The sequence below is a fragment of the Nanorana parkeri genome, unplaced genomic scaffold (assembly GCF_000935625.1).
Source record: "Nanorana parkeri isolate BGI_ZX_2015 unplaced genomic scaffold, ASM93562v1 scaffold426, whole genome shotgun sequence".
NCBI lineage: Eukaryota > Metazoa > Chordata > Amphibia > Anura > Dicroglossidae > Nanorana > Nanorana parkeri.
In genome coordinates, this window is record NW_017306694.1 from 347,938 (window position 1) to 363,350 (window position 15,413).

The 15,413-nt window shown below is 42.5% G+C and overlaps 1 protein-coding gene across 1 annotated transcript in view; it reads right to left on the reverse strand.

Moving 5' to 3' along the window:
* C2CD5 (C2 calcium dependent domain containing 5) overlaps nt 1-15,413 on the reverse strand; it is a 71,019-nt gene that overhangs the window by 11,243 nt on the left and 44,363 nt on the right. The window contains exons 12-17 of the mRNA XM_018560014.1: nt 12,080-12,194; nt 7,832-8,017; nt 6,067-6,258; nt 4,190-4,376; nt 2,318-2,482; nt 1,371-1,511 (exon numbers count right to left, since the gene is read on the reverse strand). Of these exons, the coding sequence (XP_018415516.1) occupies nt 1,371-1,511; nt 2,318-2,482; nt 4,190-4,376; nt 6,067-6,258; nt 7,832-8,017; nt 12,080-12,194 (986 nt within the window). The remainder of the gene's footprint in view (nt 1-1,370; nt 1,512-2,317; nt 2,483-4,189; nt 4,377-6,066; nt 6,259-7,831; nt 8,018-12,079; nt 12,195-15,413) is intronic.

Consider the following 15,413-nt stretch of genomic DNA (forward strand, 5'->3'; position numbering starts at 1 on the left):
GGGATGAACTGGAACACCAATTGTCTTCTCATCCAACATCAGTACCTGACCTCACCAATGGGCACAAATTCCCACAGACACTCCAAGATCATGTGAAAAGCCTTCCCAGAAAAGTGGGGGAAAAATGTCAGCTTGTGATTACATGGTAGCACCATCCCCCCATTCACTACAACACGTTGAATGAACTTTGCAAGTCTGTAAGGTGTGCGATGGATAGAATACAACTTTTCCATGGTTTTTTAATTCATTTAGATTGTCAGGAGCTCTCAGTATATCGCGGGCAATAGCCCGCAGTATACGGAGCTTTGGGTCATGGGAGGAGGTTAGTATATGTCCTCCTGTGACCCTAAAGAGAACTATGCAGAACAACCCTTACCCCATGGTTCTCTTTTAAAGATAAAAGGCAAGCTAAATGATCAAATAAAAGTATATTCCTTTTTCAGAGGAGGGATCTTGGAGGGAGATATTTCTTCACTGGTTTTCTTTCCTGTTATTTAAATTTTTTTCTTCACTTTCACATTGACACTATCCTGGTATCTATCTTCCATCTGCAGACCACTGTCTGCAGATGGAAGAAATTGCTGTTTTATTGTTTAAAGCCCATTCCATGTGCACCTTGCTGTAAAGCTGGTGACGAATTGATGAGTGCATTTGTCATTTGTTTTGCTTGACTGATTTGGTGCAGTGACGAATGGGGGGTCTCAGCTGCCAATTGGATGTGCGGGATCCCTTGTGCGTCCCTGTGCCTTTAAGGGAGGTTGGGCTTCCTCCTGACAAACCTGCACCCAATTTTATCTTCTGACCCATGTTCTCCAAGATGGAGACTCTCATAGTTTAGAGTTAGGACCGCACTATAAGAGGTGCCTTGGCGCGGCTTTCACATTTTCTGCAGAAGACGTGTATCTAAACCTCTGTTTTTAACCCTAGTGGTGAGACAAGTTTTTTTTACATGCTGGCTTGTGAGTGTGCCAGGAAAACTTATTGCTGTTTTATGGTTTTCTTTCCTGTTATTTACATTTTTTTTCCTTCACTTTCACGTTATATACTAACTGATCTCCTCTGCTACCAATCTTTCCCTGATATCTACTTTATGTCCCCTGTCTGCCAAAATGCCAAGTTCCTCAATAAAAACCAAAGGCAGGAGAAATAAATTATGTAATACAAATGTGCTTTCGATTGCTGTTACTAATTCTAATTGAAAGTGCAGGTAGGGTAAGTAAAAGAGGGTCAGGAGGGAGTGGAGTTTGCAAAGGCATTGTCACTTTGCCCTGCATTGCCAAGGTGACAGTGTCTCTTTAAAGAATGTCTCCGTCTCTTCAACGATGCATACCTTTGTTGGACACCCTTTAAATAAAAACCTCTAATCTTACCTCCAGCACAAAGGCATCCTTCTTCCCATGTGAGAGGTCCAGCTCAATGACTTCGTCCGAACTCTCTGACTGTGACCGCAGCAGTCTCGTTCTCTGCCGTGGCTCTGGGATTGGTGACCCGATTACCTCATCCAATATTTCCTTAAAAAAATATAATGTATAAAAAAATAAGAATTAGCGATAGAAAAAAAACAAAGCAAGTCAGTATTTTTAGAAAAAAAAAAAAATCACAAATGGTCTCCATTTATCACAAGACAGCTCATCTCCAGCCTCCCGTTTTTCTCACCCGTGTCTTCCCTCTATGCCTTTATAACAGCCCTCCTTTTTGCTGTACCTTTCCCAGTCAATCTGTAAACAGTAATTGCCATTGACATCATCAGTCCCTGCAGCTGCCTAGAGAAGGGTTGTGCAGGGCGCACAATGTTAAATATGGGTTGGGAGAGCCTCTGGCATTCTGCACAGGCAGCACTGGCTTGATGACATCAGAGCTGCCTGAATTTCAACTACAAGTGGGCATTAAGGAGACAAGTCGCCCAGCGCACAGAGACCAGACAGGAATTGCTGGAAATCCCACTGCCTGCAGGCAGCTTTTCCACAGGATTTGTGCTTTAAATCTTTTACACAGGCAATCTAAGGTCCCTGTCTGACATGCATGCATATGCAACCACAAGGGCCAATTTAGACAGGAGCCAATTACCCTACCAGCAGGTCTTTGGAGTGTGGGAGGAAACCCATGCAAGCACAGGGACAACATGCAAACTCTATGCAGCTAGGAGCACAGTACAGTAAGCAGATGTGCTAGCCACTGAGCCACAGCATTCTCTAGGTTCTCCATGTGTGCTTGTGTTTAATGCTCAATTGTTTGGTCTTGAAACAAAAACTGCATACACCTTACTGGAAAATGTCAGTGATGCCAATATCCAACCCTGTCATACCCAGTCACATACCGGAGGGTTTATCTCATACAGTTCTCTGTTTTTGGCAATTGTTTCATTAATCTTCTTCTGAATGTGTGATACGTGTTGCTCGTAGGCTACATCACTGGGGGTCTTGCCGCCAATCTGGATCCCTCCAGGGGTGGGTAAAGCACTCAGGTATACTCCAGTAGCAGACTAAAAAAAACCCAAAAGGATTTATAGAGACAGAATTCTATATAAACTGACATGATAAAAGTGACACCACAAGGTGCTTAACATACCATGGCTCAATAAAATGCCTCCCTTGTGCATTTGGGATCTCTAAACCCAGGGTGTGTGTCATGTGTAAATGTTAAGTTGCCCTCCATTCCTATCATGTGGTTGTGCATGCATAAGTTGCTGAGATACCTTTATGGCACAATGAGAAGTAGGGGACCCGTCTAGGCCCTGCCTAGAAGCAAAGTCAATATATGCATATTGTGTGCGGAATTTAGGGGGTCCTGGGGATCAGAGGGGGAATGTACTGCCATCTAGCGGTGCCCTATAACTCTTTTTATCGCAGTTTGTACTGGCAGCCCTACTAACTGGTTTATTGTAAACTATAAAAACATGAACAGACTTATCATTCATAGGGACAAAACATCCAAGAACTCTTGGATTACGTAATAACTGCCACACTTAGAAGTCAGAATCCCCACAAATGATTTGCAATTGCTGTTTTTTCTGTAATGCCGATTGTAACAAATGTCTAGCATTACAGAAAATGTCACCATTGCTCACATTGCTACAAGTGTTATCATGGTAATGTCAATACAAGAGTTATTTTTACTCCTTTTTAGATCTGCTCCTTTGGTTAAAAAAATCCCTGGTAATCCTGCCATAAAGGTCATTGTTCAGGCACTTCCTGTTAAAGTGACATTAAACCCTCAGATTTTTTAACATAAAACAATACTGTAATGTGTGCCTTACTGAAATCCATGGTGGTTTCCCTTCTCTTTGCTCCTCTTCCTTTTAAATATGTATCTGTTCTCATGCTTGGAGAGAACTTCCCTTTTCAGCAGACTGCCTTGTCTCACACGGTGTCTGTGTATAGGCTGTAACCTAAGCCAGCACTACAGGAAGAGGCCCTGAGCTGAAAAGGGAAGTTCTCTCCAAGCATGAGAACAGATACATATTTAAAAGGAAGAGCAGCTAAGAGAAGGGAAACAGCCATGTTTTACAGTAAGGCACACATTGCAGTATTGTTTTATGTTAAAAAATCTGAGGGTTTAATGTCACTTTAAGGGGCAACAACTGTACTCAAATTGTGTTCCTACGTTGACACTCTGTAGCAGGCATTCTTGGTGGCTGTGCCAACACATTGCGCAGTCATTGTCCACTGTTGTCACCATTAGAAAGCAGGTCCTGAGAAATGATGTGCAGTGGGCGCTAGGGCAAGTGAATGTAGACAGGAAATGGTTGAAAAAGGAGATCAGCCGCACTGAGATGGAAACTGAATTAAAAAAGGGTGAAATCAAGGCTTTTTATTTGTTTATGATATACAATGCACCAAAGAAACTAAATGTAAATGTATCCTTTCAACCTTGTAAATTAAATATTTGGCCAGGCAGGAAATAAAATGATGATTGTTTGCTGACATTTGTCATGACACAGTTAACAAGGAATATAAACTGATTGGGACAGATGTATGAAGTGGACTTGGTCTATTCAGGGACCCCTACAACACACAAATATAAAGTCATACTTCAGTAACCCACATTCCATCATAACCCCAAGGGCTTTAATAAGGGATACAACCCTCTCCAAGCAATGAATGTTGAATACGATTTCATTAATGATGTTGATGATTTACAAAGCTCCACCCTCTTCCCGCCTCCTTTTTAGTGACAGGTCAAGACTTACAGCCAGTCCGAGCAGCATGGTCTCCCCAACAGTTATCTGTATCCTCAGACCAAACAGAGCGTTCATCCCCTTCAGCTTGAGCTTGTTCATGAGCTGTGTGTGCAGCTCATACTCCATGAAGGGCAGAAGGTTGCTGATGACCATGGCATTTGCCTCTGCCTGAGCTTTCTTCTTCAACCGACACAACCTGACCAGGACCAAAGAAAAAAAAAAGGCAGTGAATCACTAAATACTCATTTTTTTAAATCACCATGAATGTTTCCAGTGTGGCGAAATCAATCACATGACATGGAGCTACGCTGGTAATATACCGCTGGACATTGCTAGAGGAACACAGCTGCCCTGTGAGACCAGTACTAACCTCATGTGTACATGTGGTGTAATCCACATCCCTCCCAGGGAACCATGAAAATGAATACCTTTTATATAAATGTGGCCAGCCATATCTGCCTCCAGCTTAGCAGTCCTACCCAGTAGTCATCCAATCAGTAGAAAGCATGATTGGAGAGCTCTAGGTCTGATCAGCAGGGGTGTCTCGGACTTGCTGCTTCCCCACAGAAAGCAAGGATCCTTCTCTGCAGCATGATGGCATGGGACAGGTTTTCATCTTAGGCTGTGGCTTTCTAAAGAAAATGAACTATAAGACTTTGAACATCTTTTGTTTTGATGCACCTGGAATATATTTAACTGATATAAACTGAGAGTTCAACTATCCTTTAACTGCTACTTCTCACGATGTCAGTCTATGAGTTAGCCAAATCACTGAAAACAATGCACTGCCTGCTATCTTATCTCAGCACCTAATAATAATATCAATAACAATAATAGCAATAAGAGTCTTGAGTGAACACAGTGGAATACAAAGCTCCTTCTAGTGGCTAATCTGGAAATCTCTGCATTTAAACAATAATACAAATATGGTAGAAGAAGAATGTTAAAGTACTGCCAAATATTAATCAAACTAATTAAATAATACCCCAAAGCATGTGCTCACTAAAAATATACTATACTTTTTTTGCAGTGCATTTATAGCCAAACTATTTGTTTTTAGCTTTGGATTGCATATGGAAGAGTTCAAATTAGAGATGTTCAGATAGCAAGTACGGTACTTGGTACTTTTTGAGCTCCACAACTAGACTAGAGAAAAGTTAGGAGGCATTTTTAAGGAGCATACGGGGCTTTTAATGTTTTTAGATATATATATATATATATTTATTTATTTATTAGGGATGCACCAATACCATTTTTTCCAGACCAAGGACTGATACTTGTCCAAGTACTCACAGATACAATTATTATACATTTTTGTTTAGTGTCATGTGACATTTTTTCTAAAACAGACTAGTGATTTCAGGACAGTGGTGGAGCGCCAGAGCCCGTTCCCAGCCGCAACCCTGGTAGTTCTCATGAAAATGCCAAGTATTGGCACTGGTATCTGAACACCCCTTTTTCAAACCCCCATGTCTGCGTCCTGCAGTAGAGATTTCAGGAGATCAGGATGGACAGAGGAAATCTCCCCAAAAGACAGTTGTGACCAGAATAAGTGTCCCCATTGTAAGATTTCCCCTCACTTATTTTGGATATTCTTATCACTTCCTTTTCTAGTGGCATTAGTCTCCAGGACAAATATGGGGGGCTGAATCTCTCAAACATGATAAGAAGCAGCAATAAAAACCTGATGGGGTTTAAGGCCCTTAGCACTCTATCCAAAGCCACAATAATACGTTTTGGTTTCACATTTTACTCTATAATTCTAAAAAACTGCAAAAATCAAAGTCAATTATTAGAGATAGATGCAAAAATCTGGCTGCCCCTGGTAAATGTGTGCTGTGTAATCTTAGCAGGTCAATAACTTCAGCAGAAGGGAATGTCCGTACCTGGCTTGGATCAGACAACCTTTGCCAACCACAGGGGCATCACTGGGAAGATCAATGGTGGTGAAAAGGACGTCCGGAACCTTCTGCTTGCGGCAGCTGTAGCAGAAGGTGAGGTGAGCAGGAAAAGGCATATTCAGTTCATCATAGGGGATGTGACAAAACCCGCAGCCTGGCGATGACACCTCATCCGTCCTATACATCAGAGAGTTATGGAGTCACTTCAAAGCAAGACGAATACTTTTCAATTCCTTACATGGCACAACCAACATTCTCCATCGTAATTTTACAAATGCCCAATGTTGCTGTAAGTATTAAAGGTGAAACATAAACACGCACTGTGTCAAGCAGGCCGTGATGGGATGGGATTATAATGCGACTTTTCTGTGCCCCCCCAACCCAGGGTTAGAATTGTCGTGCTATTAGAATTAGGTAATCTGTGATGTTTAAAAGGACAGTCCCATCACACTGCGCTCCAAAAGGTTTAAATAACTCGCAACCTTTAATGAAAAAGGTATCGGTGACCAACAGCTTTAGTCACAGACAATCTTGTGTACATCCACTCATTATATGTGAGGATTTCCACTCATTGCATGTGTGCAAATATATTGGGATATTTTTTAAAAATGTGGCCTTGCATTTGGTTTATAAGCTTTAAATGTCCCTATAAGATGTGATATTAATCTACAGAGTAAGCAACATATAATTTGCTACAAGATCCCACAGCCCTTTCTTTATCAGGCCCAGTTCTGTCATATTTCCTTGCTCAGTACATGAAAGACCTTATCAATGTGCTCAGATCCTGGATACACCCCATCACAGGCTGAGGTGTGTCTAGGACCAGGGTGTACTGCATAATTACAGGATAGTCTGCAGAGAGGTCCAGAATATGGCTGTGCTACAATTACAATCCTTTAGCAGGTAAAGTTAATTTACCCCCAAGGGTCCCCTTTATAAAGCAGAGCGGGGACTGCTATCAGCTGTATTTAAAATGCAAAAATACTTGTATTTTCCTCTTCATTCATAGAATGCAGGCCACAGCATGGAGAACACGCAATGATAGGAGAGCTGGGCCACATGACTGACTTGCGATAAAGCTTTTCAAATCCTGCCTTTTTTTGTACTCCACTCATTGGGCTTCAGCCCGCCAAACTAGTTTCCAAGGTGTCATTTCATACTGGCTGGATAGGCAAAACACTGCAGACTGTCACATACCACCGAAGGAGCGACACCTTACTCATCTGGCCAGCGAGGGAGTAACGCTGTCAAAGAAGGTGAGCACTTCTTAGCAATTCCATTGCTTTCGAGGTGTTGCCAGTGACAGAATCATGAGGGTGATATGGCCCTTATAAAAATACACCTGTATCTCTCTTCCAATTCTAGATTTGTCTGTCTGCAGTTCGGCTTTAAAGTAGAGTGAGGATTTTTGATATTTGTATAACGACATTTTTATTTACAGCCTAAGTGTTATTTTGATGATATTATTCTGCTTTATTTTAATCCATTTAAAACATCTATATTGATTTTGATAAAAAAAATGTTTTACCCAAAACTAAAATAAGAAAAAAAAATTCCAGATTTCCTTCAAGCTCACATGATGTAATTAGCACATAATTTAAATCAGCACTTGCCTGTGGAAAGACTGCTATTGCAGTCTGGGACTGCCCCTTTAAGTGTTGCGCATGGTCTGGATGTAGCGAGGCGTTACCTCTGCCGGTGTTAGTGACACAAGGAGTGAAGTGCCCCGGCCGCAATCCGCCCTACCTACCCTAGGCAAAGAGCACTATCCTTGCTGTGTGAGAAATAATCAAAGTCTGCCTTTTCTGACCCTACAAAGAAGCCAGGTTGGGCGGACAACCTTTGTTCAAAACAGGATTCACTGGCTGCGTCCTGCAGGAAGCGAGAGTTCAGGACGGTGGCGGTACCCGAGGCCGAGAGTATGCAGACTTCTTCACTGCAAAGAGAGAGAAGAACAACACATGTCACATCAGGAGAATCTTCTCTGCAGGATTACAGATTAAAACAAGGCAGGACATTCTTAAAGTGGAGCTTAGATAAAACATAAGAGAACCTTTGTCCAGTGATAGTTTCAAACAAAAGTTTTTAAATACTTGTCCTCTTTGTACTGTTCTTCTAGTAATTCCTGCAACACTTTAAAAGAGACCTATCGCGTAACCTTTTCCTCCCATAGTTCTCTTTAGGGTCACGGGAGGACATATACTAACCTCCTCCGGTGACCCAAAGCTCAGTATATAGCGAGCTACAGCTCGCTATATACTGAGAGTGCCGCAGCCGGGACGGATCCCGACAATACTGGCGAGATCCACCAAGCTAGCTGATTGACAGCGGGCTCTGCCCGTCTAGCTGTGCTGTTACAGCAATTGTGTGAGATTATAACTAGGGATGCGCCGATATATTGGCTGAAAGTGCAATTTTCTGGCCGATATAGCGGTGCATCCGTTCTCTCTCTCCTCCCGCTGGGCGGTGCTCTGTGTCCCAGTGGGGAGGAGAGAAACTGTCAAAGGCGGCCGAGCGCTGCGGGAGGAGAGTGCTGTGAGCGGCCAGCATCTCTCCTCCCCCCGCCACTCAGCCTCCTGTCACAGATTAGGAGAGCGGTGTGTGGCCGGAGACAGCCAGCGCTGTCACAGCAGGCTGAGCTCCGCTTGCTCACTGACACAGGAAGGAGAGCGGTACAAACACTCAGTGATCGCTGAGTGTTTGTAAATAATTGGAGGACAGGGTATGGTTACTATATCCTCAATTATGAATGAATGGGAAGTGATCTACATCACCTCCTGTTCATTCATGATTGTGGTTATAGTAAACATACTCTGTCCTCATGTTATCAATGAACAGGAACACTTAGTATAGAGGATTCCTGTTCATTGATAACAGGGGACACAGAAAAAGAGGATTGAGGACTCTGTCCTCAATCTCTTTTTCTATTTTAAAAAGAAAAATATCAGGGGTCTGTTTAGACCCCCATATTTCCCCGAAGCCCCTAAAAGTAAAAAATAAAACATATTTAATAAAAATGAATAAAAATTAAATAAAAAAATTAAAAAAAAAGTTTTTATTTATATTTTTAATCAACTTTTACAAAGTTAAAATAAAAAAACAAACATTTTTTTTCATTTTGGTGCACCTCTAATTATAAAAGAATGCATAGTCATGGTTAAAATTGAGATTATTGTGAATTGACTATGTCTCTAGTTAACTTTATGGCCATTGCATAGTATCAGTAGTATTGCTAGCTCAGATGCTGCCATCTTGTGGTCATTTTGTTTAGTGCTCCATCTTTTTCTGTGTTCCCATTTTATGATGAATTTCCCATTTCTTCTTCATATACGAGTTTCTTCACCAACATGGCCGCATGTCTTACGGCCACATGTTCATATGCTCACATGGGGGGAAAAGCATTACCATATTTTGACCTGCAAATACCGTCTTTCTAATCATCTGCTACATCCTGTTGTCAGTGAAACCTGCTGCATTCAATAAAGATCTTCATGGATAAAAGGGTATTTGGGTGAGCTCAGCTATCTGATAAGGATTGTCCGCTGTGATTGTATCTGCTTATACAGGCCAGGTATACAGATCTCAGCAAGGCACAAATCACTAATACAACAATTGGGAGTCAGAATAACAGCCCTTGAAGTGAACACACCCCACCTCACCCCAAAGAAACCTCTACTGAGAGATATACAGGTGAAACTCGAATAATTCGTATATCGTGCAAAAGTAATTGCAGTAAGTGCTGCAAAAGGGGCCCAAACCAAGTACTGAGTACATATGCATGCTTGTACTTTTCAGAGGTCCGATATTGTTCTATGTACAATCCTTGTTTTATTGATTGCATGTAATAATCTACTTTTTTGAGGTTGTGGATTTGGGGTTCTTGGGGTTTTCATGAGCTGTAAGCCATAATCATCACAATTATGACAAATCACGGCTTGAACTATCTTGCTTTGCATGTAATGAGTCTCTCTCATATATTAGTTTCACCTTTTAAGTTGCATTAGTGAAATAAATGAACTTTGCACGATATTCTAATTATTCGAGTTTCACCTGTATGAAATGCTGCTTTAGGCAACTGAACGCCTACTTATGACTAAGGATGGGCTCGGGCGTGTTCGCAGCTCCACGTGCCGAGCCCGCCAGGAAGCTGACAGCGCCAACCACAGGCATCGAGACATTTCCTGATCTCGGTAGCTGTGGACAGAAAATGTCTCAGTACCTGTGATTGGCGCTTCCTGGCAGGCTCGGTACGCGGAGCTGCGAACACGCCCGAGCCCATCCTTACTTATGACAACCTGCTTATGTTCTTCAGTACAGGTTTGCTCACATGGGCATCTGCTTAACCATAACACAGACCTGTGCAAAGTCAGCCTGCTGGGACTATTTGTACACTCGCTGCCCAGACAGCAGTGCCTGAAATCTCCCTACTATACTTTCTTATCCGATGAAGTCTTTGCTGCCAGAGCCAGGCTGCCAGAGCCAACAAACCCCCACAGCTCCGGAAGGCCATAACAGTGCTGCCCTCAGATTGGTAGTTGCTCAGCAAAGGTTGTGCGATGCTTAAAATGGACCTAGCATCAGAGTAGCTTTTCCATGTCCTGTGCACTATGCTTAGTAATGTGTCAGTGTAAAACTTACAGGTATATAACATCGGGAGGGTAATAAGACACGGACTTAGACACCATAACATTACGGGAGGACCTGGATAAAATAGGGGAGTGGACAACTATATGGCAGATGAGGTTTAATGTCGATAAATGTAAAGTAATGCACTTCGGGGTTAAAAAATAGGCAAGTGGGTTACACAATTATGGGAATGCCTCTTGGGAAGTCGGAAAGGGAAAAAGATTTGGGGGTCATTGTAGACCACAGACTGAATAATAGCTTGCAGTGCCAGGCTGCTGTAAACAAAGCAAGTAGAGTCCTGTCTTGTATTAAGAAGGGAATGTATTGCAGGGACAAGTCTATAATTTTGCCACTTTACAGATCACTGGTTCGGCCTCATCTGGAGTATGCGGTCCAGTTTTGGTCACCAGTCTACAGAATGGATGTTCTTGAGCTGGAAATATAGTCCAGAGGAGTGCAACCAAACTAATTAAGGGGATGGAGGACCAAAGCTATGAGACAAGGTTACTACATTTAAATAGGTTCACGCTGGAAGTAAGTAGACTAAGGGGGGACATGATTTTCATGTACAAGATGTTCAATGGTGATAGCATGTACTCAAACACATGCAAACACCTGCAGAACCATACACATAAACGCAATAGGTTGGACTGGATGGACTTGTGTCTTTATTCAACCTCAGATACAATGTAACTATATATGACCTTTCACAGAGATCACAGTACTCCTCCTGACTATCCCTTTATCTGCTTTTATCTCCAGAAACACAGAACCATCTTTGTTCATGCATTATTCAGGATCACCATCTACTTTCTGGACTGAGATGCCAGGTCAGACGACACAAATCAGTGCCTGTGCAATTCATTGCTGTTGTCTGACACAGATTAGTCCCTAGCCAGACAGAACTTGGGCTGGAAGGAAAACATACCACTCCGACTTCCCTTCTGGACTCACCAGACGCTTTGTCTGGGGGAATGCGACTGGCTGTTTGCATCCCGACGCATGGATTCATATGCATGCGCTGATTGGCTAGAGATTACATTTTTCATCTCGCCACGCTCAGCTACTTGAGCTCTCGCCTAGCTGGGCGTAGGAGAGGGCTTTCCTAGGCACACTGCAAGCGAAGGACCGTGAGTAGCCACGTCCCCGGGCTTCGCATTCAGTGCGTCAGGGGCTTCACTGACAGGTCCTCTAAAAACCAACAGGTGGGTAAATGACCAACCGTTCAAAAACTGGCATTTACTCAGAAGTCCTTTCTCCTTATAGAATGCTTACTTGTTCAGTAATCTGCGCATAAGGACCTGATAACATTTGAGATTCAGGTTCCTGCCTAGCTGAACTGTGCTATCTCGACTGTTTACGATTCACTTACCAAATACTGGTGGACTCACTGTAACCAATGACAGCATGGCAGCCAAGGGCCTTGGCGTGAGATTTAATCTCCTGTCGAATTTCAGCCCACCAGGCATCTCTGGTTTCTGGCTCATCTAGGGAGGAAGAGAAAGGAGAAGCTCATTGCCACTGAGGATCAGCTGCCCCCTACATATTCATCTACATGTAGAACCTGTAAAGTAATTATCCTCTGTAGAGCAATGATTTGTATTGAATCTAGTGTAAGAAGTATGCTAATAAATACCAATTTGAAAAAAAATAAAAAATGAAGCGTTATCTGGCAACGCACAAAATTTCTGATCTCATCCAAGTCAGCCCAACATATGGGAAACCATTGTAGTTACCATTGTAGTTTTTCAGCAATTGCTTTGGCGTTACATATGTTGTATGGCCAAAAGTATGTGGACTTCTGTCCAAATGATCGAGTTCAGGTGCTTCCATTGAAGGGTGTTATTAAGACTATAGCATACAAAGACATTTTAGACAATTGTGCTCTTCTAGCCTTGTGGTAACAGTTTGTTCCTGCATGACTGTACCCCTGTGTACAAAACAAGCTCCATAAAGACATGGTCTGACCAGTTGAGTGTGGAGGAACTTGAGTAGCCTGCATAGCACATTTGGGAAGAACTGCAATGCTGACTGCAAGCAGGTCTTCTCATCAAACATCAGTACCTAACTTCACAAATAGGACAAATTCCCACAAACACTCTAAAATCTTGTGGAAAGTCTTCCCAGAAGGAGTGGATGTTAGCGCCACAAAAGAGGGCCAACTCTATATTAATGGCCATGGTGTGGGAATGGGATGTTCAACACACTCGTATAGGTGTGATGGCCAGGTGTTCACAGACTTTAGGCCACATAGTGTACTTTTGTGTCTTGGAAACACAAAACTTAAATGTTTGAAGCTGCCTTTTGGGCAACATTTCAACTTACCAATGAGAGATTTTAGATTAGAAACTCATCACTTTTCTATGACTTATATTCCTGAGTACAGATTCATTTATTATTTCATTCAGCTAATGATACAGTTTCCATTCTATATTCCGGTGGGAAGTATTCAGTAGCTAGCACATATTTGGTGTTTTTTAATTTTTGTTTTAAAAGATCACAGAGGTATTTTGTCTTTAATGATTACACTTTTGTTCTTTTTGGAGCTCTTTAATGCATTCAGATACTTTTTTGGATCTGTGACATTTTTGGAAACATTCTAGTAATATTTCCAGCCTTAAAAAAAAAAAAAAATCATGCATGAGAGAAATAGGTAGTCTGCCACCACTGATCATCTAAAAATGCCAACTGCCTGGCTCTCAGGACGACTTTAATACTTTTTAAATCAAGGCCTAGGAACACATCTGTGGATCAGGCGTTTGATTGGATAAGCGTAGATGCTCTTAAGGAAACCTTTTTACATTCAGGGAAAAGTGACACTAAGGTGTAGAGCACCCCAAAACCACCTTATACTCCTCCAGGGCTGTCAACTGCTCCCTTTTCTGTGGCTGCCCTTGCAAATGACCCTGTGCTTATGGTTGTGGGGGAGCATGATAACTCCCCCCATAATGCAATGCTTGGGCCTAGTGGTCAATTTTTAGGCCTGAGAACTGTGTGTTGTCGCCACTCTCTGAGCTCTATCCCCAGCCAATACACCAGGCATATTGGTGGCAGCAGCACTGGAGGAAGGAGCAGCAGCAGATGTTTAAGGTGTTAGGGGGTGCACTTTACCTTGATTAGCAAAGGTGAGGCTTTTTAAAAATTTGAAGCCAGAGGCAGCCAAGTACCAAGCATTTCCAGGCACCCTCGTATTTCTCTCCACACAGGTTTCCCTTACCGAGTTTGAACTAGACTGAATTCTTGTTATCACATACACCATCCACATTTGCAAGTGTATGCAGCTTAACAAAATGTGGGAAAAAAGGTAATGTCAGCCATGGCAGCATGGAGATTTCTGCAAGGCACAATCTTCCAATGTGAGTATATAGAACAAAAAAAGAAGAAAATATTACAAAATAATACTGTTTGCCACATAGCATGCAGAATGGACAGGAGGATAGATAGGCCCAGCCACGTCTTTCCCAGATACTGGCAGAATGTATGTGAGCACACAGCATCCTTTAAACCCCATGACATCTGGTACTTGGGGTTAGTAGTAAAAGTGTGCAAAAGTTTGAAAACTTTTCACGTCTCACCATTTCAACACCAAAGTTATAAGCGGAGCTCCAAACAAACACCTGAATGCATACATGAAAAACACATATATGTACTGCCTTTCATGACAAACGATCTGCAAAGCACTTCAGCCAGGCTTGTGATCCTGGGAGATCTAGGTAGGCAGACACTAGATCAAAAAGTGGTTTCTCTAAGCAAAGGCAAGTCCATACTATGGAGCGCAATGATTCTGAAAAATCAGCTCTTTAACAGGAATGGACCTGAAAGGGAGCTCAGGTGAACAACAGAAAGGGGTAGGAGGAACAACAGAAAGGGGTAGGAGGAACAACAGAAAGGGGTAGGAGGAACAACAGAAAGGGGTAGGAGGAACAACAGAAAGGGGTAGGAGGAACAACAGAAAGGGGTAGGAGGAACAACAGAAAGGGGTAGGAGGAACAACAGAAAGGGGTAGGAGGAACAACAGAAAGGGGTAGGAGGAACAACAGAAAGGGGTAGGAGGAACAACAGAAAGGGGTAGGAGGAACAACAGAAAGGGGTAGGAGGAACAACAGAAAGGGGTAGGAGGAACAACAGAAAGGGGTAGGAGGAACAACAGAAAGGGGTAGGAGGAACAACAGAAAGGGGTAGGAGGAACAACAGAAAGGGGTAGGAGGAACAACAGAAAGGGGTAGGAGGAACAACAGAAAGGGGTAGGAGGAACAACAGCTCCACACCAAAGGTATAGGAGTCAAAGTATATTTAATCATATACACTAAATAGACAGAAGGGTGAATGTGTTTCCTCCACCCTCCTGTCACAAGATTAGTACAAGGTGTAGGCAGAACGAGAGTGCCAGAGGAGTCCCAAGTACAGAGGTCTGAAGACGGCATATTTCCGGGGCTACAAGCTTCCCCCTTCATCAGGGACTAAACTGCTGGTTTTGTTTGAGTCTTATAGGTCAATAGAGGGTTAAATCAACTCGGGAATGATTAGGTTAATAAATTCCAAGAACATGTTTCAGCAGCTGGCTGTGATGGCTGAACCAACCCCACAAAGCACACTTTTGAAATAAAGAAGCCAATTTTTGTAGTTGATTAAACCTTTATTGACCTGTAAAAGTCCAAAACCAACTGTTAAATCCCTGATCAAGGGAGAACCTTGTAGTCCCCGAA